At 51.6% G+C, this 27722-nt stretch overlaps 2 protein-coding genes across 2 annotated transcripts in view; one reads left to right on the plus strand and one right to left on the minus strand.

Moving 5' to 3' along the window:
- Sorbs3 (sorbin and SH3 domain containing 3) lies at positions 1–26764 on the plus strand. Its single transcript, XM_051195448.1, has 21 exons — positions 1–309; positions 4397–4541; positions 4784–4901; positions 6306–6499; positions 8219–8282; positions 11782–11820; positions 12227–12320; positions 14206–14296; positions 14511–14597; positions 14695–14748; positions 15620–15706; positions 16165–16226; positions 16738–16880; positions 17101–17153; positions 17251–17297; positions 17482–17596; positions 21191–21316; positions 23312–23620; positions 24343–24446; positions 24679–24785; positions 26018–26764. The coding sequence occupies exons 1-21, from the start codon at positions 35–37 to the stop codon at positions 26077–26079; spliced, it is 2376 nt and encodes a 791-aa protein (XP_051051405.1). The 5' UTR covers positions 1–34; the 3' UTR covers positions 26080–26764.
- Positions 1–27722, minus strand: part of Reep4 (receptor accessory protein 4) — an 816909-nt gene that overhangs the window by 300579 nt on the left and 488608 nt on the right. The window lies entirely within an intron of this gene.

A 27722-nucleotide genomic window follows, 5' to 3' on the forward strand; every position in this document is an offset into this window, starting at 1 on the left:
GAGACTGTTTGCTGGACTCCCCATTCCCATAGAGATGGGACTGGTAGCTGGTCCTCAGCTCCTGGCCCATGGCTGTACCTTCTCTTGTGAGAAACAGGAAGCTGGGACCTTTGGCAGCTCAGCGGCACCTTCTACATTAAATATTTATCTTGGAGTCCAGGTCAGAGCCCTAGAGCCTAAGACGTTTGCTGCTGCTGAGGAGATGGCCAGGGTTCCTGGACTTGGAAGATCTTCAGCTCCATCGTCTTTGGAGAACAAGGAAGACAGTGAAAGCGATGTGACCCTTCCTAGTCCCAAGGACCCTGACAGGTGGGAAAACTTGAAAGAGGGAAACGGGTAGTCATTTTAATCCCACAGGGAGGAAGAGGCCACTTCCCTGGGATGGATGGATAATTCCAGCTAGAGGGTCTCAGATCTCCATTCCTGAAGTCCCTTCTGTGGGCCTTGTAACCCACCCCACCCCTCTCCCTTCAGCTTTCTTAAAAAGGCAGATAGACATTCTCTAGAGACCTCATCGGACATCTCTTTTAGCCTTCCTGCACTTTGCAATACCTGCCTTTGTTAAAATACATCACCACTGAGAACCGGAGCCGCCTCCTGAGCAGCTCTGCACCTGTGGAAACCCGAGAAACTCCTTAAGACCCCGGCGCGTTCATCTCTTGAGCTGTTCCTTGGCCTTCATCTCCCAGGGCACCTTGTTTAGGGACAGCACAAACAGCCCTTTCCCACAATTGGGGCAATGTGAAGCTAACAAGAGGAGAGAGTGCTAGGGTTGTTGTGTGCTTGAAAAACTACTAAAACTCAGGGTGGCTCAGGCGCCAGCCAAACTGCAGTGGGTGTATCACTGACCGACCATACCCAGCACCTAGTTAAAGTGGATCAGAAACCACTTTTACTGGTTGGTTCGTTGAGGACTTGGGTATCCCAGGAGTGAGTCACGGGCTAGAAGTACTCCAGGGTTTCTCCATCATCGTCAGTAAACATTTGCTATGGCACTTGCCAGCCAAGGACTGGAGGAGGAGGGGAGAAGAGAGGGCCAGAGAGAATGGGCAGCCAATGGGCGGTGTCCTTGGGATGCGCGTCAGCGCGGCAGGAACAGCGGAAAAGCAGGATCAAAACATACGGTGAATGGGAACACCAAGACCCTCCTAAACTCATCCCCACCCAAGGGACCCCACCCTTATCCTCTTAAGTGCTGCGGCACGTCAGGGAGCCGCTGGCTCTCTTAGGTCAATTTCCTCCCTAAACTCTAAACTTTGCACGTGGGTGAGCAGCCTCACGTTTGCCAGAACACTCGGGCTTGTTTGCAAACGCCTGGCCGCACGCTCAGACAGACACGAACTCTCTCCCCAAGCGGGCGCTGCCATCACTTTTAGGCCACCCTGCCCGTGGGCTCCCTTATCTCGGTCCCAGCCTGTCTGCCTCCGGGCCTGTCTCCTGCCTCTCTCAGGCTGCGTATCTAACGCTGGCTCCACCCGGGCTCTGGCACTATCACTCCTGCCCTCTGTCCTAGCTCTGCAGAACAGCTCGCTTCCCACACCCTGGAAATGTCGTTGGAAACTTTGAGTGGCCCCCACTAGCCCGCCCGCCCCTTTCCGACGCCAGCTTTGCGGTGGGGGCCAGGGAAGGCATCTGGGAAACCCAGCGGGCTCCCCTGGGACCCTTGGTGGCCCCTCCCGGTGCCGCCTCCTGGCCGGCCCGGCCCCTTGGGCAAGGGGCCACAGCGTCCCCGTGGCGCGCTCCCGGACAGAGGGCACTTGCGGGAGTGAGGGAGGGAGTAGCCGGCCCCTCCACTCCACCCCAGCACAGCCGGGGCTCACAGTCCAGATCCGAGCCCCAAACTCCTCCCGCTGCACTACTCTCAGGGTCCTGGTTCTGCGCGCGCTCCCTCTGCCTCCCTCTTCCTCGTTGGGCGCCCAGCCTGGCCCAGCGTCGTGACGGGTCACGAGGGCCGAGACAGCCGGCACTTCTCCCTGCCCTCTTTCCCTGAGGGCTCTCCGCGGCAGCGCCTGGCAGAAGCCGGCTGGGATGCTCCTGCCCTCCTGGGCGGCCCCAAGCCCGCCCACCTGCTCGCCAGGGGAAGGTAGGTGCAAGAACGCAAAGCAGCGTCACACAGCTTGGGATGGACAGCGAAGGCGTAGAGCCCCTCCCCCAGGGTCCCAATCTCTGAGGTTGTGTGAAGTCCCACTGCCTGCAATCCAGAAATGGTAAACTTCAGAACCCCTGACCCTGTCTGTGGGGAACTGTAGTTTGATAAAACCTGGAAAAGCAGAGGGCAAAGTCCCCACCATCAGGGCCTCACTCTGAAGTGGGATGGAGTCTACCAAACCTAATGTACTCCATTATTTCAGCCCTTTGGAGAGAGCTGCTTGCGGTGCAGGGGCTGCCTGAATTCTGGGAACTCACCATGGGTGTCTCGACACCAATTCTCCAGCAGGCCTCTGTCCCTTAGATTCTGCCTAATGTCTACAGGCAGGCCTGCTGCGAGAAAAACCAGGCCCATCTTCCGGCCCCATCCTACCCCTGTATATTTTCGGGAGTGCCTTTACATGGAGCTGGGTGGCAGAGGGGCAGAATGAGGTATCCCAGGGTTTACAGCTCCTGAAAACAGGTGGTGATGGGGGTCGAACCCTCTTCCCTGGAGAAGACACTGGGTGGGACACTAACATTAGGGAAGGAAAGCTTGTCAGCTGATGGGTGCAACTGCTGATGCTTAAGGCAAGTTGGCCTTAAGCCATCAGCCTACCAGGGAGGAGGAGGGCCACCCTGGTCTGTCTGCCCAGGCCTCCTTGGTCGGTCTTCAATCCTGCCTTGCCTCACTTTACCCTGGAGGAAAGCCAAGCATCGGGAACTGGGGTGTGTTTATATGTTTGGCTTTTGGTAAGCACTCTAATTGGATCCAGCTGATGGGCTGCACCTCTTCCAGACTCAACCTCCCCTCCCCACAAACTCGAGGGTTGTCTGGGTCCCCCAAAGGCTGCTCAGATGTCAGAAGGAATCTCTACAAAGGCAGACCAGAGAGGCTGCTAGCCCTCGTCTCTTTTGGATCCTTGCCAGTGCCTGAGCAGGAACTGAGTATGAAGGGCAAGGAACCACAGGCCTCTGTTATCTATCTCCATCCCCTCCGTCCGTCCCCCACAACTCTATCGCTGCTCATATGACTGCTCGCTGAACACACTCCAGCTGACACTCTTTTCATCTTAACTCCCAAGCTGCTCACATGACCCACCCTGTTCCCCACCCCACCCAGCAAGTCAGAGTCATAGCCCTGAACGTATTCCACCACACACGGGACACCTCCTGAGGTATCTGGTGTCCTTGCCTGAAGCTGCCACAAACTCCACATACAAGCCTGATTTGGCCCAGTCCAAAAGGTGGTGTAAGTGGATTCCACTAGGGCCCCGTCCAGCCATGAAGAAGAAGAGACACAGATTCTGTCCCACAGCTCTCTGGGCACCAAAGCTCTTTTGTGCCCTTGAATCATGACCTCTTTGTCTTCTTGCACTCACCGTTGGGTCCCCCTTTGCTCACATCCATCTCCCAGGTGCTCTGCACTCCCGCTCCCTTATGCTGACCTGAGAGATGTGGAATTCTGGCGTGTCAAGCATGATAATGTCAGCCGGGGAGGATGGGTATGGGAGTGTTTGTCAGTGTGCAAGAGAGCAGCTTCCAGAACTCAGCACTACTCCCAGGGCAGGACAAGGTCCTGTGTTGTCATCTGTGGCTTTGCTTGCTATCCACCCTGAGTGTTGTGGAGCTGGAACCTGCACAGCAGGCCAGCAGGTAGCCCACTGCCCCTTGATCTCAGGAGTGGCTGCCCTGCCTGGCAATGTCCCCCATGCTCTCCTTGGCCCTGGTAGTGATGTGGGCACTGCTGGCTGCTTCCTGTGGTCAGCAGGCAGGTGGCCTTGATGTCAGCTGCCCTTGTGCCCGTGAGCAAGCAGATGCTATCCAGGGCACGAGGGTGGCAGAAAAATGGAAACAAAGTCCCTTGTGCCCAGGTTCTCTCCGCTAGCTGCCCCAGTTTCCCTGTCCCTTCCCTCTAGGGGAGCTGGCTCTCCTGGCACAGAGATCCCCAGAGGGGTGGTCAGCAGGCTGTAGGCCTGCTCCTGGCCAGCCTCCCTATCCTCCTCCTTCCCTGGCTTCCCCTCCCCCACTCCCACCCAGAGCTCCTGCCCTGGGCCTAACAAGCAGTCTATTGTGCCTCTGGGAGTTCGCATTGGCAGCCTACAGGCTAGTGCCCAAAGCTGCCTGTTTCCTGGGCCCTTGAGCTCCCACCCAGCTGGCCATAATCCCCTCCCACAACCTACCTTCCTCCCCCACCCGTGGGTTGAGTCAAGAGGGCCCAGGCAGTCCAGCTCAGCAAGGCTTTCTCTTCCTTCCTCCTTCCCTGCAGAGTATACACGAAGGAGCAGCTGGCATATCCTGCATCTTCCAACCTTGACCCAAGCATGCAAGGCCTCCCTGCTGGGCTCAGCCTGGACGATTTCATTCCTGGCCACCTCCGATCCCATATAGGCCCATCCTCCCGGGGGACAAGGGTGAGTGAACAGCAAGGAGAAGGGTACACTGGCGGGCCAGCACTCCATGGGGACACTAGCAGGCCAGGTGAGAGAGCAGAGGACAGAAAGGGTAAGGAGAGAAGACAGTCTAAAGAAAGCTCCAGAGAGCCTCCATGGCTTCCCCAGGAGGCCAGACTATGGCTCTGCCCTGGCTGCCATCCATTCCCACTCTAGTGGAACCTCTGGGCCCTCAGCTTGCCACTCCTGGCCCCTCTCCACAGGTGCCCGTGATCCGGAATGGTGGTTCCAATACTCTTAATTTCCAGTTCCATGACCCTGCGCCCAGGACTGTGTGCAATGGCTATGCCCCACCCAGGAGAGATGGTTTCCAGCATCCAGGTGGGTCTGCTTGGGAAGATCTGCTGCTCTAGGAACCTTATGCAAGAGATGGGGCAAATCCCCTATGCCAGATGGAAGGGAATGGATCTTTCAAGGCCGTGAGAAGGTCCCCCAGGGAACTGTGAATTCAGCTTAGGGATCTATGGGTGAGCATGCTTATCCTGATAAAGGAACCTTGAAGAGGGAACGGGCTGACACAGCTCTCCCCTCCCTCTTGACGAGGGAAGGATGTGTCCAGGGAGCCGTGGCCTTAGGGGTCAAGAGAACTGTAACAGGGCCAATGATTCCAATGGGAGGGTGAGAAGTGCTAGCCTAAGAGTGAACAGGGACTGCCTGCCCTCCTCCAGACAGTCAGGACTCTTGTGCAACCCAAAAGGTCATGGGGGGGGGGGGGAATGCAGCTTTTGAGCCTGACATCGGGGCCCTAAGGTCTCTGAGCTTCTGGGGACTCCTCAGTACAATTCAGCCCTGAGAGAGATGGCATCCTTTGTTGACCATTCATTCCCAAGTCAGACATTGCAAAGGGCCTCAGTCATTTAACAAGTGATTATTGAACACTCGCAGGAGGAAAATGCTCTACAGACATTTCATAAACATCACCTCATCTAATCCATCCACATCCATGCAAGGTCCCAGTCAGTTATGGGCATCTTCCCAGGCTCAGAGATGCTCAGAGTAGATGAGGTTGCACTGAGTTCCACACCCTTGGCCATCTGGCCCTAAAGTACTTATGCCATTAAAACTAAACTGCTTAGAAATGAAATGTTCTGGGGAGGGGAAGTTGGGGACACAGACTACATGCCTGGGGAATGAGTTTCTGACCTCTCTGAGGGTCACTGTCTGTACGTGCTGGGTACAGTTGACACAGACTAGAAGTCACTAAGTCTCTGCTGAACTCTCTCCCTTTATACAAGTGGAAACTGAGGGCGATTGATGAGCCTCAACTTAAACAGCCAGTAGGTGGCAGAGCTGCAGTCAGAATTTGTGTCTGACCCCACCCAATCCCATTCCCCCACCGACCCTCCTGCATCCCAGAATCAGTCTTGCCACACCCCAGCTGAGATGTCCCCAGCATTTACTAGAAGTAATGATTCCCAGCCCTCCTTCCGCAAACTCTTAGGACAGTCCTAGGAAAACAGAATTGGGTGGGGACAGATAAAAGAAAAAGAAAACAACAACAACAAAACCGTTGCTCCAAACAAAATCCTTTTAAAATTCATTTTTAAGACCCAAACAAGTGAAAGCCGGGCGCTGCTGAGATGGGGAGGTTTGTAGAGTCTGCATCACACAGCCAGCTAAGGAGGGGTTGAAACTGAACTCACAGGGATCAATGTTCTGAGGAGACAAACAAGGTTAGGTGTGGACCCCTGCCTTTCAGCTAATGTCCCTACACACCTGTCACAGACCCAGCATGGTATCAGACCTGGCCAGGCCCTGGGAACCGGCCCTCTGTGAGCCCGAAGCAACCTGCCTCCCAGCATGCCCAGAACTGGTCAGCCACTTGGACCAAGGACAACAAGCGACGGGACAAGCGCTGGGTGAAGTACGAGGGAATCGGGCCGGTGGATGAGAGCGGCATGCCCATTGCCCCCCGATCTGTGAGTCCAGGGCTGGGGGTCACAGACAGCGGGGGCCCAGAAATCCTACTAAGATCTATTTCTATGCCTGTAATAGGGGTGAGGCATGAAGGCCTGAGTCAGGTGTTGTGTGGTACAGATCTTAAACTTGCAAAGCTACCACTTTAAGGGCTGAACTCAGCAGGGATGCCTTAGTTTTGTAGCCTAATGGCCTGGCATAGCACCCACAGAATAGCTGCCTATGTACTGGCTGAGTGAGTCCTGGACAAGACTGCCTCATGCCACGGCAGACAGGGAAGGATCCACCAGGACTCCTGGGGCCCTGACCTTCCATTACCATCATATCTTGGGACCAGCCATATTCATTTATAGTCACATATAGTTTGAGTTGGAGGCCAGCCTCGTCTACAGAGTGAGTTCTAGTCAGGACTACACAGAGAAACTCTGCCTCCAAAACAAAATAAACAAGTGCACAGTGCCTGTGGAATATAATAGCTGAGGCTGACCTCTAACCTCCAAATGCACGTGTGTACACACACATGCAATCATACCTACACCCACACAGACATGCATACAAGATATGTAAAAACACAAGAAAAATGCAAACCACTCTACATCTCACAGTGGAGGGGGATCATTCCACACGCTAAGAGAGTTAGTTCTTCCATGTATCCGGTTCTTACACAACATGCCACATGAAGTTGCCACAAAAGGGTCTGGAGAGAAAGCTCAGTGGGTAGAATGCTAGCCACACAACTCTACTAAATCTAGGTCCTGCCATGTGTCTGGAGTCCCATAGCTGGAGCTAGGAGTGACAAGCAGATCCCAAGGGCTAGAGGAAATCAGTTCCAGGTTCGATGAGAGACCCTGAACCAGGTGCCTTTAATCCTAGCACTCAAGAGGCAGAAGCAAGAGGATCTCTGTGAGTTCAAGGGCAGCCCAGTCTACATAGTGAGTTCTAGGCCAGCCAAAGGTTACCTAGTGAAACATTGTCTCAAGAATAAAATAAAATAAAAATAAAGGGCTGAGGAGACAAAAGGGCTGAGGAGACCACTAGTGGTTAAAGAATACTTGTTCTTGCAGAGCACCAGGGTTTGCATCCCAGTCCTCAACAGGGTTAGACCTCCAGATCACCCACCTGGTAGTTCACAACTCTGGTTGCAGGGAATCCAACACACCCTTCTGACCTCTGAAGATGCAAGTAAAATACTCATATACATTTAAAAATCCTTTAAAAATAAATGAATAAAAATAAATTAGGTAGAGAGTTGGTGATATGGCTCAAGTGGATAAAGGCCCTTGCCATCATTCCTGATGACCCAAGCTTGATCCCCAGACCTGTACCTACAATAGCAGGAGAGAACCTATTCCTGTAATTGTGCTCTGGCTTCCACATATGAGTGTGGCATGTGTACACCCCACCCCCAATAATAAATGAAATGTAAAAAAATATGGTGGAGAGCAACAGATCTCTATTCTCCACAAGCACAGGGGTATGCACTTGCACGTGCATTTGCTCTTGCTTACACATGTGCGCGTGCACACACACACACACACACACACACACACACACACACACACAGGCTCACACACACCATCATCAGAGACATTTCCCAGACCCCAGCCACAGATACAGATTTCGAGGTGCCCAGAGAAAGGTCTCATTAGGAAAGCCCTCATGGTTTGTCCTTGGAGAGGATGGGTGAGCAGAGAGGCCTGATTTTACTTTTCTGATCTCAGAGTGTTGACAGCCCCAGAGACTGGTATCGGAGAATGTTCCAGCAAATTCACCGGAAAATGCCAGGTTAGACACCGTCCCAAGGCCCAGTAGACTCCCAACAACATGGAATTTGTGGGAGGGGTAGAAAGGGGGATTTCTTTGCTCATGAGATTCTTCTGTCTCCAAGCTCTAAGGTGAGTGATCCTGAAAATACCCCTCTCTCCCCAAAAAAGTTGCTGCCTATAACCTCAGCACTCAAGGAGGCAGAGGCAGGGGGAATCATAAGTTTGAGGCCAGCCTAGGCTATCTCAGATATCTAAAAAAGAAAGATGGGGAGAAAGGAAGAAGGGAAGAGGGATGGGCTTGAGGGCATCAGTGGCCTCCAGAGAATCCGTAGGTAGACAGTGACTAGGTGAAGTTTCCTAGTGTCCTCTGGGGGCTTCCTGAAATTCCCTTGGAGTTTCTAGTTAGGCTGCAGTATCACATGAAACACTGATGTCTTCTGAAAGCCTGAGCTGCATACGCGCCCTCTGCAGGCAACTTGTACACTGAGTCAATCCTTGCCTGTCTCTCAGGACCTATGGAACACTGTTCTAGGAAAATGCACAGTAAGCAGATGGCGGAAAGGGCTAGAATAAAACCGAAGAAGGCTGGGAGCAGCCAGAGCAGCGAGGCTGAGACCTCACCGAGAACAGGCAGGGAAGAGGCCCTTGAGCTAAGCCCAGAAAGGGGAGAGAGGAGTGTGTGCCAGCAGAGGAGGCTCCAAAGACCCAGAGGGAAAAGCACATCCGGCCCATCCCTGGACTCCAGTGAGAGGGGATTCATGTAGGATTTGCCATCGGAAGTGATAGGGTCAGGTCTTGTAAGGCTTTGGGTATCCCTAAGAGGACTTTGGCTTCTACCACACAAGAAACCTGGAACCCCTGGGCAGTTCTGAGCAGCAGAGTGGTGAGTTTGGACAATAAAGGCTGGAAGGATCTCCATTCTGGTGCTCACGGCCAGACACAGAAAAGATGGTGGGAGAAAGGGGACCAGCTGCCCTGACTGGCATGCCTGGGAGGGAAGAGGCAATCATGGAAACTACTTCGATCCAGTCTACACCTAGCAATAACCCAAACCGGGACAATGAGCAGTGGGGTGGGTGGGGAATCCAGGGAATTCCAGGCAGTCTTGGGATGATGGGACAGGGCATGAAAGAACAGCCTCAAGAATGAATTTAAACCCCAGAATGCCGAAGGATGTAGCTACTGTTTGGCTTCCTTTTTATTTTTCAGACAGAGTCTTGAGTATTCCATGCTGGCCTTGAGCTTGCCTGGAGCTGAGGCTGACCTGAAGCTCTCAGTCTCCCTGTCTCAGGGGTCACAGGAGTGTGCCTGCCTTTGATGTTGCCATTTTTTAAAAAGATTTATTTATTAATTATGCATACAGTGTTCTGCCTGTATGTATGCCTGCAGGCCAGAAGAGGGCACCCGATCTCATTATGGATGGTTGTGAGTCACCATGTGGTTGCTGGGAATTGAACTCAGGATCTTTGGGAGAACAGCCAGTGCTCTTAACCTCTGAGCTATCTCTCCAGCCCTATTGCCATTTTTTTTTTTTAAAGAGAGGGAAGACTGTAGAGGGAACAGGTTTAAGAGATGTTTGGAGCTTGGTGTGGTGGCACATGGCTTTAGTACTAGCACTCAGGAGACAGAGGCAGGAGGATCTCTGTGAGTTCAAAGGCAGCCTTGTCTACACAGTGAGTTCCAGGATAGCCAGAGCTACATAGTAAGTCCTTGTCTCAGAAAACAAAACAAAAAATAGAGGCTTTTGGTTTTCAAGGCATGTCACACCCAAGTGAAATAGGCAGCTTAATGTCCCAGCCTAGTTCAAAGGCAAGGTCTGAGTTGTACATGGAAATGCCTGGAACTCTCAGAAGAGATAGTGAGTCCCAGTCCTCAAGGCAATTCTAATTTATAGCCTTGGCCTAGCTATAAACTAGAATTGTGGGAATAGACAGCACCATCCTTATCCTTTAGTATCTAAAGAAGATACACCCTCCAGCTATTGAGACCCCTGTAAGAACAAGCCCTATGTATAAAGTGTCATGTCCAAAGCTATGGGTATAGGCTCTATGGTGGCTCACTCAGGGAAACTTTCATGAGTTGTAAGCCAACCGAGGCTGTGGTGTGAGGTCCTATCTCAAGGAAAAACTAAAAATGGGTAAATACTTCCACGCCTGACAGTCTTCAAAACCCATATAGTGGAAGGAGAGAATGAACCCTGACCCTTTGACCCTCACACACATGCTGTGGCATGCATGTACACACACACACACACACACACACACATTTCTAAGAAAAAAAAGAGAGAGAAGACAAACAAAAAACCTGAAGAGACTGGAGAGATCAGCACTCTGTAACTCCAGTTGTGGGCGATCTGGTACCCTCTTCTGACCAACATGGGGAACCAGACACACATGTGGTTCACAGACATACATACAAATAAAATATAAATTTAAAGAACAATAAAATGTAGGTATTCATATTTGCATCTACCTGCATGTAGCATCTTATAGACCTTCAATTGCCTCTAGAGTACTTATATTTAATACAAAGTAAATGCTGCATCAATAGCTATGCATACACTCTACTGTGTTGTTTAGGGGATAATGACAAGACATAAGTCCACATGCCGCATGGATGTGATTGTTTTCGAAGTGGGCCTGGTTGAATTCATGGATGTAGACAAGACTGAATGTATTTGAAAAGCCTTAGGACTAGCCAAGGTCACATAGAGAGATGGAGAGACCGCCCATAGACTGAGCCCCCTAGGCATGTGGGTTCCCAGAGGCCTCGGTGATGAGAGGAAAGCAGCCTAGAGCCTGGAGGTGCTCCAGAGACAGAGAGGCGATGGTCTTCCCGAAGCCAGATGAGAGAAAGGAATTTTAGAAGGAAGAGCAGTGACAAATGCGGCCACTGAGTTGAGTTAGATGACTTTGGAGCTGGCCACAGGCTTGTTGTCATGGAGCTCCTCAGTCCTTGGTCAGAGTGGTGCGCAGCAGCCTGCTGGGAAAGAGGAGTGGGGCCTGGGAGATGAGGTGGTGTGGTTGCTGTCAGGAAAAGCAGCAGAGGGAGGCCAAGGCAGGCTCCTGAGAAAGGTATGTGGGTTTTAGAACTTCTTAGCAGCCGCCTCCCTCAGCCCCTGAAAGTCCTGAACACTGAGAAGGTATTTTAGAAGGAGGTGCACAGGCAGGGAAGGGAAATAGAGAGGAAACACAGTTTCCACAAGCTGGCATGGCCAGAGCAAGCCTACAGAGGTCAGGAGAGGGTGTGTGTGGGAATAAATCAGGAGGAGCTAGAGGGTGTGGTTGCCGCCCATTTGGCTCTCCCCAGGCCCAAAGTCTGCCAGAGGCAGGCATTTCAAGCCCTCCCAAAGCTGCCCTCCTAATTCCTTCCCTCCCTCGGGACATTCTTCAGGCCCTGACTCAGCCCTCAGCCCCTGCTCCAGGCAGAAGGGAGGCTGGGAGCAGCTAGGCAAGCTCCTGGAGCACCCTGTCCTTACTCTGTGTTCCTTTGGTGACCCAGTCCTTTCCGTTCTCCAGACCTGCAGCTGGACTGGACCTTGGAAGACCCACCCAAAGGTGAGAGTTATGGGTTCACTGCTCTGTGTCTGGTGACCTGTGACCTTGGCTTGGGGCTTCCCAGGTGGTGTGATTCCACACAAGGAGATTTAAGAGCCACTTCCGGGAACGCTAAATCCCCTGGTAGGAGGTGACTAAGACTTCCTTCACTGCCCAGAAAGCCCTTGTTTTGCCATCTGCTGACCAGACTTCCCTGGGCCTCTCTTTGCTTATCTGTGGAACTGGGATACCACCTGCCCCAAACTGTTTTGAAGAGCTTGTATTGTAAAGCTCTTGGTACGAAGTTCATGTACTAGCCAGGAGCCCATATCTATCCCTGTGGTCCAGGTGTTAGGGTGGAGGTGGGTACCCTCAGCCTTAAATAATTGCCCAACCCTAGTCCTGGTCTGTCTTCTTTCACCTCCAGTGGTTTCCTCGCGAGCCTCTTCTGCAGACCCCAGGCATCCAGGGCTCCAGCAAAAACCTGCCTCCAGGCTGGGCACAGCAGTGCCGTCTAGTGGGTGAGCTGTGGGCAAGCAATGTAGAGACTAGTGTCCCCTTGTGGCCAATGCTGGCACAACCTGGGAGCAGGCAGGAAAGGGTCTATTCCTTCACTGGGTTCTATGGGGGTTCAGAGGATCCCCACCACTGCAGATACTCCAACTCACAAGGGTCAAAGATAGCCTGGAACAGAGCCACTCCTATTGTGCATCAGGAACCAGACCCTCATAGAACCAGAAACCATGAGTTATGTGTGTGTTTAGGACCCTGGGGATGGAAGCTGTTAAGGGCAGCTTGGACATGTGGCCTTCCACTTTAAAACCTGAGAGAAAACCAATAACATGAATAAATGCAGGCTTCCACTAGATTGTGGCTGAGAGGTGCCCTCCAGAGAAGGACAGGAAGAAATTCCTTCCCCTGGGCTGAGTGTTCAGGCTCTGCAGGAACTCAGCTCCACTTGGGACCTGGAACTCTGCTCTGTGGTTAAGTCCACTAGCTGTGTGTGCCTTTACAGGGCAGAATTCAGTTCTAGCATAGCCATCACTGACCTGTGGGCTTTGACATCAGGGAGGTAGTGACAAGAAGTCAGCCATCTGCCCCTAGCCGTTCAACCTTGAGCCTACGTCTCCATCTGGTAAGGGTGGGGTGGTGGTGGGGATTGTGAGGATCGGGTGCTCCAGAGTGTGCATCTTGCATTGTGGTTGGCATACACCAAGTCTGCAAACATTCTAACACACAGGACCCTGTATGATGAGAGCTTCCTTCTATTGCAAACAGCACATTCCATTCTCATGATCCCCTTTTTGTTATCAAAATGAGAACAGTATCATAATTACAGGCAATGAATCCTCACTCTGTGGTCAGACATAGCACCATTTGGTAAGCTCTCTTCTAAAACCAGAGGCTGGGGCATGACAGCCAGCCGGGAAAGAAACCTTAGAGGACAGCCAAGGCAATAGGACATCTCAATGACTGAGGTGGCCACACAGATTTTATCACTGAATCCACTGAGCCACCTGAGGCTCAGAGACCCAAAACAACTTGCCCAGGTCTCCTGGACAGAGATGCCCACAGGTTTTCCTTGGAATTGTGTGTAGTTTTACATCCTGGGCTATGGTTTGTAGGCAGACTTGTCTGTCCTTCCAGCCAGTTCTCAAATAACCACACAGAGACTCATTATTAATTATAAATGCTCAGCTGATAGTTCAGGCTTGATACTAACTAGTTTTAAATTAACCCATATTTCTTATCTATGCAGTACCTTTTTACAACACATGAAGTTCATCTTACTTCTCCCCACATCTCCTCTGGACTCCTGAGACTCCTCTCTTCTTCTTCCTCCTCCTCCTCTTCCTCTTCTTCCCAGCATTCTCTTGCCCCAAAAATCCTGCCTAGCCGTGGCCAGTAAGCTTTTTGCTAACAATGAGAGCAATACATCTTCACAGTGTATAGAAGGATTACTAAACAGCAATGGTTTATCGACTACTTGGCTATGGCTGCCTGAAAGCCAGCTGCACTAGTACACATCACAACAAACACAGGATACTTTTGCCCAAGGCTATGAAAGATCCTGGCCACCCATGGAGCAAAGTTTACATAGGCTTTAGCTTGACACCTACCACACATTCCTGCATGTCACTCCCATTTTTCTGATGTTGAGCCCATGGTTCTATACAGCTAGCTTGCCATAGCTACTAGGTCACAAGGATACTAGGTGATGAGGCTGGATTTAAACCTAGAACTCACACAGTCTGCTCTCTACTACACTAATTCCATAGTAAGGGTAGACTCCTCCTGTGGGAACAGGGACAGTGGTAGAGGGGGTACAGTCCATTCTCTTTGCTTACATTCTCACCTATGACTCAGTTCTCTAAAAGGAAACTGAAGTATTTTCTCTTTCCTCAGAAGAAACTGGAACCACTCGGAAGAAACATCTAGAAACACCTTTAACTATAATTTCGGACCATCCTCTTCAGAGCTCCAACACCCAAATCAGGTAGACATTCCTGCTGGCCAACACCATCCTCGGCTGTCTGTTCTCCGGCCACACCCGCCTGCTGACATAGCGCAGATAATTCCCTGATTTCGGCTTGCATATTTAGGAAGTGACCTGTGGCCATATCAGGGAAGAAGACCAGGCCTGGCTTTAGACTATAGCCCCAACCCCTGTGTCTTTCCACTCAAGCTGATGGCCAATCATATCCATGCAGGTGCCCAGACATAGAGAGAAAGCAGAGAATGTGTGGACAGAAGACTCCTGGAACCAGTTTCTGCAAGAACTAGAAACTGGGCATAAGGTGAGAATATTAGCAGGGTCCTAACTGGACACACCTCTCAGCTGGAGCCTGTTCCAAGTGAGGTCATTCTCTTTGATGTACCCTTCCCACCCTGCAGCCCAAGAAACCACTGGTGGATGACCCTGTTGAGAAACCTACACAGCCCATCGAGGTGAGTACTGCTAGACGGAATGAGGGAGAGACACCAGTGTCAGGAGTAAGGAAGGGTAGCTCTGAGTGTTGTGGTCTTAGCCATGGACCCAAGGCTCTAACTTGTCCCATACACTTTTCCTCTCTATCCCTAGCTCCAAGGATAGTGCCTGCATGCAGTAGGTGATTAATAAACACACATGGAATCTCATGTGTATATATATGTATAGATCAGAGCAGGAAGAGACTAGTCAGTGTGGACTGGAGTTATCAAAGGTACTCATGAAATGGAGCTGACTTTGGCCAGGCAGAGAGCCCTTCTAGGAAGAAGTGTAAGAATAGACTGGGCCCCGGGCATTGGTGACGCACGCCTTTAATTCCAGCATTCAGGAGGCAGAGGCAGGCAGATCTCTGTGAGTTCGAAGCCAGCCAGGACAAGCTCCAAAGCAATACAGAGAAACCTTGTCTCAAAAACAAACAAACAAACAAACAAACAAAAAGAGACTGGGGTGGGGGGGAGTGTGTATGAGAGAGAGAGAATCTCAACTCACTGGAATGAGCAGTGTGATGATGGGTGGGTGCAGTGAAGCTAGGCCATTGAAGGCCATAGAAGCTGATAGAAAGGAATTTGGCAGGCTTCAGATTCTTAAACAAAAAATACTCCCCTGCCCACAGTTCCCTCAAAACTAAAAAGGCCAGAAAAGTCTGGAGTCTTGGGTTGGGGACTGGTGACAGGGATGACATGACGTCTTCCCACTACCCTTGAAGCATGCCCACAGGCATTGATACCTCTCCTGGTCCCCTCCCCGAGGGCTGCCTGGGCCAGCCTCTCACTTCTGACCTCTGACCAGCCTCCAACACAGAGCACTTCCCAGGAGAGTCTTATCCCCCAGGTTCTGCTAGAGAGAGAATTGGCCAAGCTGAGCGCAGAGCTGGACAAGGACCTGCGGGCCATTGAGACCCGTCTGCCTTTGCCCAAGGTACCAGCTTCCAGGGGGCCCTCAAGAGGAAAGGCTTTAGCCGTGCAGCAAGGTACAGAGGGAAGCAGGCAGAACTAGAAAGTGGCGGCCTTGGGCGGACTTCAGCCTTGCGGGATCTTCAAAACACTGGGTGTCGACTTTCTAAGTGACCCCTAAGGATCCTTCCCGGCCAACTCCGACTCAGTCCAAACCCCACCCCGCATGGCCACACCCCTAGTCGCAGCCCCAGGGACCCCCAGACCCGACCCGGCCCTGGCTTCCCCGGGCCAGCCTCCTTCCTCCGTGCCTCCTCCCTGCGCGAAGGCTCGCGGCCGCCTCTAGGACCCCGCGTCCCGCCCCTCCCCGGCCTTCTTCCCTCCCGAGCCGCGAACTTTCCGGAGGAGGTGGCAACATTGGCCTCAGCAGCCCCAAGCCCCGGGGTCCCAAGCTCTGATCACGTCCGGTGTCCCCCCGTGCAGAACTCGCAGGCACCACGACGGTCCCCTGAGCAGCCAGCCCCAGAGCAGCGGCCCTCGGCCCGGTGAGTGGCAGAGACGCAGGCGGGAGCAGAGGGTCCGTTCCCCGCGGAGGGGACGTGGCGCGGGCCGGCGAGGGGGCGATGGCCCTGCCCACGATGGGGGACGGGCGAACCCCAGAGGAGGGGCCCAGGAGCTCGGAAAAGTGGCCTAGGGGAGTCCCAACCGCAGCTCGTAGGGGCTCCTTCATTCTCCGAGGGCCACCTGCCCCAAGCCTGGGACGCTGGGGTTGGTGGTGGTGGAGGTGGCGGGAGTGGGACCCGAGCCCCGACACTTCCCGTGTTCCCTTGGGCGGCCTTCTCCTCTCCTAACCCAAGGCCTCACCCTTCCCGGCTCTCTGCTGCACGGGAAGTAGGACATCCTGTTGAGAGTCCCCGACCTGGGAAGACGCCTTAGGAGGCAGGGGACAAACAGAATGGGGGTAGCAGGAGGGCCTGGGAGGTCAGAACGGTAAGAAGTCTAGCCCTGAGGGATGTGAAGTTCCAGACAGGTGACTCACCGTCTCTGTCCCTGCAGCACTGCCTCAGCCTGGAGGCCCAGTTCCCCGCATGCACCTTACATCGGTTCATCCCGACCCCTGAGTCCCCACAGAATGGCAGATGGAGGAGGAAGCCCCTTTCTGGGACGTAGAGATTTTGTCTACCCTTCCTCAGCCCGAGGTAAGACAAACTCTATTTTTGTTGGCACTGAATAACCTTCTATCTGCTCTGGAAATTCTTTTACAATTATCTGGTGCCCCAGGAAAGGGAGGGTGGGGGCCAGGAAGGTCACAGAGTCCTTGCTTCCCTGTGCCTGACCTGGGTGGGGGGAAGCATAACCCATCCCAACCCGATCCCCCCAGACATGACCTCCTCAAGCTGAGGTGGTGCTTCTCCACAGAGCCTAGTGCCTCTGAAAGGGGTAGCAGCCCTGCGAGGAAGGAGGAGAAGAAGGTAAGACAGCCCCCAGGGTCAGGGGTCAGGGAGTGTCTGGGCAGGACCCTGTCTGGCTGGGGTAGCCCACTCTGTCCTATCCTCTCCCCTTTCCCAGAGGAAGGCTGCCCGCCTCAAGTTTGACTTCCAGGCCCAGTCCCCCAAGTAAGTGGCCCTCTCAGCCCTTCGGCTTCCAGCCTGGGCAGCCTGCACTGTGAGCCTATAGGGAAGGGTAGGGTAGGGCTTCAGTGGGCAGAAGGCCGGGGCAGGAGGTGGTGTGTGTGTGTGGGACTGGGTCTGAAGAAGAAAGGCTCAGGAACAAGGTATGCTACCCCACTCTCACCTGCAGGGAGCTGACTCTGCAGAAGGGTGACATTGTCTACATCCATAAAGAAGTGGACAAGAACTGGCTGGAGGGGGAACACCATGGCCGGATGGGCATCTTCCCGGCTAATTATGTGGAGGTGAGTGGGAGACTTGGGGCACAGAGGCTGGAGGCTCCATGGGTTGGGAGAGACTTAGACGACAGATCCCAGGTTTCCTGGAAAACTTTGAGGGGTCCAGGCTGTCTCCCTTGAATGTCTTTGGCCTGCACATAACCTGGTTCTGGACTCAGTCTCCCAGTCCAGGAGAAGGGGAAGAGCCCCTTGCCCAGAAGCCACCATCCCATTAGTGCCCCAGATCTCAACTGTGAGAGCCCATCTTTCTATCCTGATCTCAACTAGCCAGAATGTGTGAGTGACAGTTCACCTGTAAACATGTTGCTTCTTGCAGGGGTGTTACCTGTTTGTTCCTCATGATGCTTGGGGAGTGAAAATTATCTCACTTTATAGATGGAGATTCTGTGTTAAGTTGGGTCATATTCTAAATGCAAGTCAAGACCTATAGGTTATTTTTAGTATCTGTATCTTAAGTTGTATCAAACTAAGCCTCTAGCATAAAGTTGTCCATAATAATCCCTTACATTTTAGAAATACTTGGGAAGCAGAGGCAGGTGGCTCTCTGTGAGTTCAAGGTCTACAAAGTCAGTTCCAGGACAGCTAGGACGGTTGTACAGAGAAACCCAAAAACCAAAAACCAAAACAAAAATTATCCTTGTATATGTGTGGATGTGTTTTTATGTGAAGACACAAATGTGCTGTGGTGCACATCTGGAGGTCAGAGGACAAACCCCGGGTGTCAGTTCTCGCCATCCACCTCGTGCATTGTTCTTCTCCTGGCTTTTACATGGGTTCTGGGCATCTAAACTCAGGCCATCAGGGTTCTGCTCTCCTTGAGTCATCTCCCTGGCCCCATCTCTCTTTAATATCAGGGGTGTCTGTAATGATTGTTGTTATGAGTGGTTCCCCCCCAGCCTGGTCCCATAGCTGCGCTAGCCCCAAATGACACACAGAGATGCTGTATTAGACATAAAGCTGTTGGCCTGTTACTAGCATTTCTTATTGGCTAGTTCTTAAATATTAACCCATTTCTATTAATCTAAGTGTTTCCACATGGTCTTATCTTACCAGAGAAAGGATCCAGAGTTCTGCTCTCTGTCCTACATTTTGAATCTCCTCCTACCTCCTCCTTGAATCCTCATTGTCTCCTACTCCCACCTATCTTGCTTTCCTATTGGCCAATAGTACTTTATTCATTAACCAATAAGAGAAACATATTTACAGAATGGCATCGCCCATCAGATTGTCTTCTCATTCCTGTATTGCAATTGTGTATTCTTTTATTCTGGCTACAGATTTATTTCCCCAGTCTGTTCAGATAGCTTACTTTTGACTTTACCAGCTTTTCTCTATTATTTTTGTCTCTATTTTTTTTTCCTGTCCTTTGTTTGGTTTGTCAGAATGAAAGTTAAGCCTTTCTTCTTTTTTCTTTTTTCCTTTGACAAGAGTTGCACATTAGCCCAGGCTGGCCTCAAATTGATGATGATCCTTCTGACTCATGCTAGTGATTGATGATAATAGTATTTGATAACTATAAATTTCCATCTAAACACTGTTTTAGCTGCATCCCACAAATTGTAACTTTTTTGGTTTGGTTTCATGAGCCAGGATCTTATTATGTAGCCTTGGATAGTGTGGAACTCACTATGTAGACCAGCCTGGTCTTGAGCCCACAGAGATCTGCCTGCCTCTGCTACCCAAGTCTTGGGATCAAAGGTGTGTGCCATTAGGCCTGACCAAATAGTGATGATTATTATTACTGTTATTATTATTTGTTGTTTAACTTACTGTTTTCTCATTTCCTTTGTGATTTCCCTTTGATAACTTGGTAGGCTGTTGTAATCTGGGCTCTTGCTTTAATAAGCATTACAGATTGACCTACCTATATATTAATCTCTCTCTTTTCATTGAAGTTTTAGTCAGTATATACAGTCATCTAGTTCATCAGTTATCTACAGCTCAATGGGAAATGGTCAATTAGCTTATTGATTTTTATGAATAGGGTCAACCAAGAAAGCACGGGGATTCAGAGCTCTGGTGGGGCCGAAGGGGAGGAAGGACTAAGACACCTGAACCAAAGGCCACTTGGTGCTCAGCAGTAGTAAGAGATGGAATAAACTGAGCCAGGCTTAGCAGCACATCCCTTTAATCCCAGCACTTGGGAGACAGAAATAGGTAGAACTCTGTGATTTTGAGGCTATCCTGGTCTATATAGTGGGTCCAAGAACAGCTAAAGCTATATAGTGAGACCCTGTCTTGAGAAAACAAAACAAATAATAGTAATAATAAATAAATAAATTTTAAGTTTTAGAACAAGTTACTCTGCTGCTCGGAACTGGTTGAGAGCCTAGGAATTAGACTGATTCCCTGGTAGCAGGCAGACAGGGAGAAGGGCCATGACTAGGTAATAATTGTGGTTAATTTCCAAGATGGCTGTCTTGTTCCTCATGCTCCTGACTTAAGACAAAAGCCTGGCAGCTTCAAAGGCCTTAAAAGCCCTTGTGTCCTACCAGCAGACCCCCTGCTAGTGGACTGGCTAAACAAGTCCATGCCTGATCAGGATGTGTGTTACACAACAGTTGTGGGCCAGTCAACCATCCTCTGTCTTCCAACAGACCAACCCTAAATCAGGACAGGAAGGGCCTTCAGTGGCTTTAAAAACCCCAGCTCTCAGAAGAGACTGGATTTTTCGGCTCCCTGAGTTATCCTTCTGCTTTGCAGAGGGTCTTCTGCTCTGTGTGTCTACTGCATGTGTGTGTTTCTTCACTCCCAACAAACACCTTTCTCCAACTGCTGAATCTGTCTGTGTCTAAGATCTCTCTGCTGCTGCCTGTTGCCCTCAAGACTTTTCCTGCCTTTTGATTCTTTAACTGGCAGAGAAAACAGACCTGACCAAGACCCTTAGACTGTGTGTCTTAGTCACTGTTCCGTTGTTGTGAAGGGACACTATAACCAAGGCAATTTTATGAAAGAAAGCACTGGGGTTTTGCTTACAGTTTTAGAGTCCTAGTTCATTATCATCGTGTCAGGGAACATGGTGGCAGATAGCGGCCTGGAGGGGTAGCAGAGAAGTACATTCTGAGCTACAGGCAGAGAGAGAGAAAGAGGGGGAGGAAAGCGGGGGGGGGGGGGCAGAGGAGAGAGAATACCACTGGGCCTGGCTTAGGCTTTTGAAGCCTCAAAGCCCATCTTCAGTGCCACACTCGCTCCTCCAAGGCCACACCATAATCCTTCTAATCTTTTCAAACAGTGTCACTCCCTGGTGACTAATCATTCAGCTATCTGGGGCTATGGGGGCCGTTCTTTCCAGCCCCCACACTGCACCACTTTCAATTGCTTGTGTGGCTGTAGCTGGACTGGCTTCTATCTTTGCATTTGCCACCCTGCTCTTCCCGTCTACCGCCCTGAGAAGGTCTCCACCGGCAAGCCTTCTCGGATGAAGCATCTCACAGGGCCTGTGCCCACCCTGCCACCTCCAAGGGCTGTCGGGGTCTGGATATGTCATCTGACCAGGGCAGCCTCGTCCATGTTGCCCTCTGTGTTGCTCCCTCTTCCAGGAGCGCAGGTGTGTATCCAGTTAATATATGGGGTGAACATTTTCTCACGGCCTCCCTGCAGGTGCTGCCTGCAGATGAGATCCCCAAGCCCATCAAGCCACCCACATACCAGGTGCTGGAGTACGGAGATGCCGTGGCCCAGTATACCTTCAAGGGAGACCTGGAGGTGGAACTGTCCTTCCGAAAGGTGAGGCCAGGCGGGATGTGGTAGAGTGGGACACAGGAAAACAGAGGTGATCCTGTCTAGCCCTGGCTGTCCTGGACCAGGCTGGCTTCAAACTCACAGAGATCCTCCCAAGTGCTAAGATTAAAAGTGTGCACCACGGCCGCCTGGCTAAAATGAAATGAACACTTTTTTTTAAAATTGTCAACTTTGCCCAGAATTTTGTTTTTTCCAATCTGTTGAATAGGTTACTCTTGATTTTTTTTTTTTTTAACCCCAGTACTAGTGACAGAACTGAGGGCCCTGTCCACACAATGCAAGTTCTCTATTACAAGCCCTTGTTTTACTTTATTTATTCATTCATTTTTCTTTTTGAGACAGTGTTTCTCTGTGTGGCCCTGGTTATCCTAGAATTCACTATATAGATCAGGATAGCTTCAGCCTCACAGAGATCGAGATCCGCCTGCCTCTACCTCTCAAGTGCCACCACTGCCTGGCCCTTATTTTACTTTTAATTTTGAGACAGGTATTGCTAAGTTACCCAGGCTGGCCTTGAACTCACTCACTCTATAGCCCAGGCTAGTCTTGAACTCACTCTTTAGATTAGGCAGGCCTGGGACTTATATATATATGAGTGGTTTGCCTGCATATGTGTGCGTGTGTGTGTGTGTGTGTGTGTGTGTGTGTGTGTGTATCATATGCAGGCCAGAAGCGAGCACCAAATCCCATGAAACAGGAGTAACAGATGGTTGTGAGCCACTATGTGGGTTCTGGAGAATGGAGTTCCAGTCCCCTGCAAGAGCATCATACACTCTTAACCACCGAGCTTGTCGCCAGCCCAAGGCCTTGAACTTTTGATCTTCTTGCCTCAGCCTCCCAAGTAGCTGGGATTATAGGCCTGTGCCCTGGCTTAGCCAATTTACTCCACTTTTGAAAGACTATTATGAACAGTTGTCTCTGTCATCCAGGCTGGCCTACCAGGATAGCCTGGAGCTCACTGTAATCCTCCTGCCTCAGCTGTCCAAATACTAGGGCTCATGCCTGACCCTCTAGCACTGTGTTTTTTATGAACTGCAGGTTGTTTGGCCATAAGGGTCATAATCTACATTTTTAAAGGAATAGAAGGAAATTTTGTGTATAAAGCATACTATATCAAACATGAGGCCCTTATGTGTGCACAGACATTTGTGTATGTGGCTTCTGGGATGTCGCTGACATGTATGTTTTTTGTACTGTGGTGAAGAAAGTGAAAAGTGAGATTAGGAACTGGCTTTCTGGTTGAGTTTGGGGGACAAAGCCTACAGATGCCCCTAGTGAATTCTTCGAAGAAAAGCTGGCTCCAGAAATAGGGAAAGGGGTGCGCTGGGTGGCTGGAGAGGAGAGGCCTGGAGGGTGGGGGCATCCTCCTGAGAGTAGCCTGCTGAGGTGGTGGCTGTTCTACTCCAACCTCCATCAAAATGTGGTCCTGAGAATGCCTTCTGTCCTGGGAGAGGGTCACAGGACATGTGAGTAGGGCAGGGCTGAGTTGTGTTAGCGTGCTAAGATCTGTCGTTCAGTGCCACCCTTGATTTTGTGTCTCATAGCTACAACATTGCTTGGTTATCCCATTTAACACATGAGGAAAGCAAGCTCAGAGGGGCAGAACAGCTTGCCCAAGGCCACATAGCTTGGACTTGGCTTTGGGATTAGCCAAGGTCCCTACTGTGATTGGAGGTATGGATTGATAGCATTATGAGCCCGCCAGGGGTGAAACCTGACTAAAGCCCAGTGCTGCCTGCTATGAGAAGAGCTTAGTCTTTCTTTTTTTTTTTTTTTTTTTCTTTTCTTTTCTTTTTTTTTTTTTTTTTTCTGACTCTATTTTTAGCTGTGTGACCTTGAATAACCTGTTGACCCTTTTTGAGCCTGGTCCCTCAAGCATGTAAAGTGTTAGGTCTGAAAGAGATGAGCCTGGTAAGCCACCCTCAAGTGTGTGATGCTCAGGAAACCCTGGCTGATACAAATTCCTATCTAACCCCTCAGGGGGAACACATCTGCCTGATCCGAAAGGTGAATGAACATTGGTACGAGGGGCGCATCACCGGCACGGGACGGCAAGGCATCTTCCCAGCCAGCTATGTGCAGATAAACCGGGAGCCCCGGCTCCGGCTCTGCGATGACAGCCCCCAGCTTCCCACATCACCTCACCTGACAACCACAGCTCGTCAACCCTGTCACCCCAGCTCCCCCTCAGGACAAGTGGACTCCACTGACTGGGGAGGTCGGACCTCCCCTCGACGCTCTGGCTTCCCCTTCCCCATCACCCTCCAGGAGCCTAGATCCCAAACCCAGGTGAGGTGGCCTGTTTCTCACACAGCCTTCCTTAGCCTCTCACTGGTCTACACGGATAATCCTTCCTGGACAGCCTCTGGACAAAGAAATGGGGGGCTGGGCAGAACCTAGCATGGCCCAATCTTGATTTGACCCTAATCCCCTTGAGGTTGCTCTAATCTTTGATTGTCCAGCTCAGAGGGGCATGGGCAAAACAACTGGGGTGACAGGGTTAGACCTCCTGAGCCTCCAAGATGCCGCTTGCTCAGTGTATGTCTTTGGCATGTAGGACTAGGTGCCAGGGCTCTGGTATTTGCTTGCCCACAGGCAAGTGGCCTGTACTCTCTGGGTTTGAGTCTCCCTGTGTAGAAAAGCTAACAGTTCCTACTGAGTGAGATTAATAGGTAGGATGCAAAGGTGTTTGACAGCCCCTCATCCTGCACTTGGCCCTGGGTCCACGTGTTCACCCATTATGCCTCTCTGAGCAGGTAGGGCTGCTCCTGGCTCTTCCTTGGATCTGTTTTGTCCTTGCTTGTGCTCACAAGTCCAGAAACTCACCCTGCCTGGCACCTGGGCCCACAGCTAAGTCCCACTGAAGCCAGCTAGTCAGAGCCCACGCTTCTGGGTCTGGGGGTTTGGCGAAACGGCATGAAAACTGCTCATCGGTCTCTGGGACTCCAGACTACTCCATCTCCCTCACACTTCCTCTTTTATGGCTCTCCTTTCTTCCCATGAACTCCCAGAATCTCAGCACTCCTGGACCATCCCTGTCCCATCCTCGAGGCACCAGCCATCCCGTAGACATGGGGGCCTCTTCCCCAAGCACCACAGAGATACACTGGACTCCGTGAGTACCACCAGCTAAGGATGCTTGCCCTGGGTGAGAATTGCTGGCTGGCAGTACTGATCCCAGGCCCCACCCTCCTTCACCTACAGGTTGGGGAACTCCTAAGTAAAGTTGGTCTTTTGGGGCTTAGGCGATGGGGAGAGGGTACCCAGAGTGACAGCTATTGGTAGAGCAGTCAGCAGGTCTGGGAAGGAGCCCAAGGCCGCTGGCTGCTAGCTGCCATCTCCCACAGGTACCGAGCTATGTACCAGTACAGGCCCCAGAATGAGGATGAGCTGGAACTTCGGGAGGGTGACCGCGTGGATGTCATGCAGCAATGTGACGATGGCTGGTTTGTGGGTACGTAGCCTGTGGAGGGGAGAGCAGACCAGAAAAAAGAATCTTAGGGTCTCCTTGGAGACTTGAGTAGCAGGGCCAAATCACTTAAGATTCATAGCCAACACCTCCACCTACCTTCTGTCCTGAAGAGAGGCAAGGCCCAGGGAAAACTGCCTCAGTGCGTGCCCAACGACAGAGTCACATTTGGGACAGGACCCCTGCTCCTACAGCTTCCTCAAGTAGGCCTCGCATCCAGGGTCTCCTACCCTGCCCCTGCCCGCGCCCACAACCTGGGAAACACTGTAGCATCTCAGCACTTCCCTACTGCCCAGGACATTGCACTAAGGACTAAGAGCCAAAGCCTCACGCTGATCTCATCTGGTGCCTTGCGGCCCACCCACTAGACTCCCCAGAGTGGGGAAGCCTTGTGTACCCTTGAAAGGGCAGGCCAGGGAGAGAAGTGAATGGCTAGGAAAGCCTTGCCTCCTAACAAGCAGACTCTGGGGCCCAAAGGGTGGAAGCACTGTTGGGGCGGAGGTGTCATAGGACCCTTGATAATATAGTCTCCTCTTTCCAGTGTGATTCTTGCTGGCTCAGCACCAGCCATGCTTCTCACACCACAGAGGTTCGCAGCCCTCGCTTCTCATTTCACACGTGCACTTTGGCTCCTGAATTATTTCTCTTATACCATGAATGAAGTTTTGTAGACTTGTATAGACAAGAAGAAAAAGTACCCTTTCTGTGGCAGATGCCATAATGCCATGGGGAATGGCTTGGACCTGGTATATAGTGTTCAATAGCCACATGTTGCAATTAGTTAAAAAGAAAATGGACCGCCCAGCCCTTCTTCATACTAGTACACTTCGAGTACATTCTCTCCCTCACCTGAGGACACATGCTACTCTGGGGGGCTCAGGAAGCCAAGAAGCCTGGCTTACTGTCCCAGCTCTCCCCCTCGGCAGCTCAGTGCCCATCTCTAGGTATTCTACTAGATCAGAGGGTTCTGCCCCATAGAAGGTCTGTGATTCATCTTCCCAATTCCTGGTTTTCTCAATGAAGCATGGAGTCAGTGCTGTCTTCATTGGCTGGTTTACAGGTGCAGTTTTGCATATCAAACTTTGCCGCTAGGGGTCAGGAATGAGGAGGAGAAAAAAATCAAGTCCTTCCCCAGCCCGAACCTGATTCCACTTGCTGTCCCAGGTGCTGTCAGCTGAGGGTGCGGCCTAACCTGCTTAATCTGTCTCCTTTTTCAGGTGTCTCCCGGAGAACTCAGAAATTTGGGACATTCCCTGGAAATTATGTAGCCCCAGTGTGAGTGGTCTCCATGGCAATTTGGAGCCAATGAGGACGGGGTGAGGAGCAGTAGCACTATGGGAGGGAGAGAGGCCCCCCACATCCTCCTCCCCCCCAAGAACCTGTGCTCCCAGCATCTGCAGAGACCCCAGCAACCTTCCCTCCAAGCCCCCTCGAAGTCCCCTGGACTGATTCCCACCCTCGAGTCACAGGCATTCCTTTGACAGCCTCCCATCCCCCCTGCAAATACAGACGTCTGCTCTGATGTGGAGACTGTCTCCAGGCCTTATTAAGACCAGACCCCCAGCTTCCCCCCCCCCCCAGCGTTTCCCCTAATGGGGACTGGCTCTGGCTTCACCCCCATGGGGTTCCTTTAATAAGGACCGGCTTCGTACCCTGCTAGAGACCAAAAGCCTCTTCCCATTTCTCACCAGCTTTACCTTCTGGCCTCCAGCTGGGCCTGGAAGCAAGGTGGGGAACACCTTGTCGGCCTTCAAGGCCCCTCAAGGCTTCCTCTTCCCAGAGGCTACTGAGCTCCTGGGTAGGGCCTACACATATACTCTAGACCCTCAGACTAGGGCCCACAACTGCCCTGACCCATCAGAAGATAGATTTACAGGGAGATATGCTTGCTGCACTAATTCCCAGCTCTTCCTAGTATCTAGGTCCTCTCTGGAAGAGAATGTAAAATAAACATGGATACCAGGGACATGTCTGAATCATTTTCCTTTGGGTGGGTGTAGGGGGGTGGGGAGGACTCTGGCCATTTAGGATTGTGGGATTTCTTTCTGTCATGGGTTGTGGCTCAAGGTAGGTGGGCCGCCTATATGGAGAGGGGGAGTAAATCACCATTGTTTCCTGTCTCATCCGGGATGACAGGCAGAGTGGAACAGCTCCCAAGACCTGATGGGAGAGTCCAGAGCTGGGGGCTGATATGTGTTCTTGATTCTGGAGCTGTTACCATGCGGTTGCCGAACATTTCTGTTTCCTACTAATGCTCCATTTCCACACCAAACTCTCATGTTTTTGAACGTTCAGTTTAGGGAAGCCAGGAGTGGGTGGGGCAGAGGTAGCCAAAGCAATTCTTCTCACCCAAGGGCTTGGTGGCCTCTGGGGACGCTAGCACAGCCTGGGCCTGGCCTTTCCTCCAGAAAAGGAAAAATCCATTCTCATTCTTGTTGAGTCAGAGTCTGACTCTGACCCTGGCTGGCCTGGAATTGGAGGTAAATCTCCTACTTCAGGCCTCCCTACACCCACCGATTGGAAGTTCCACTCTGAGGCTGTTGCTGACAGTTGAGCAGGCAGTAAGGTGTCACTTGTGTCACCCAACCTAACGAGTCCACCTGTTAGACAGGAGAGGAGCTCAGAAACTGAGAGGCCACATCCTTATTGGAGGCTGGAGTCAGCTCACCCTCATCATGTCCCATCTACCAAGTGCCTTGGCAGTCCCTGTCCAGAGGCCCCTGGGGGAGGACAATCACCAAGGGATGGCTTTGGGGTGGCCCAGGGTTGGGCCACTGTTCCTCCTGGTATCTCCACTGCTTCTCCCATCTCCTCCGTCTGTCACTTTAGGTGTCCTTACCCAGGGCGAGTGGGTAGAGTTGGTGACTGACACATAGAGTGGTGTGCCTGGTTTGTCAGGGCAGGGAAATCCTAGGTGCATAG

Source organism: Phodopus roborovskii, unplaced genomic scaffold, assembly GCF_943737965.1.
Source record: "Phodopus roborovskii unplaced genomic scaffold, PHOROB, whole genome shotgun sequence".
Taxonomy (NCBI): Eukaryota; Metazoa; Chordata; class Mammalia; order Rodentia; family Cricetidae; genus Phodopus; species Phodopus roborovskii.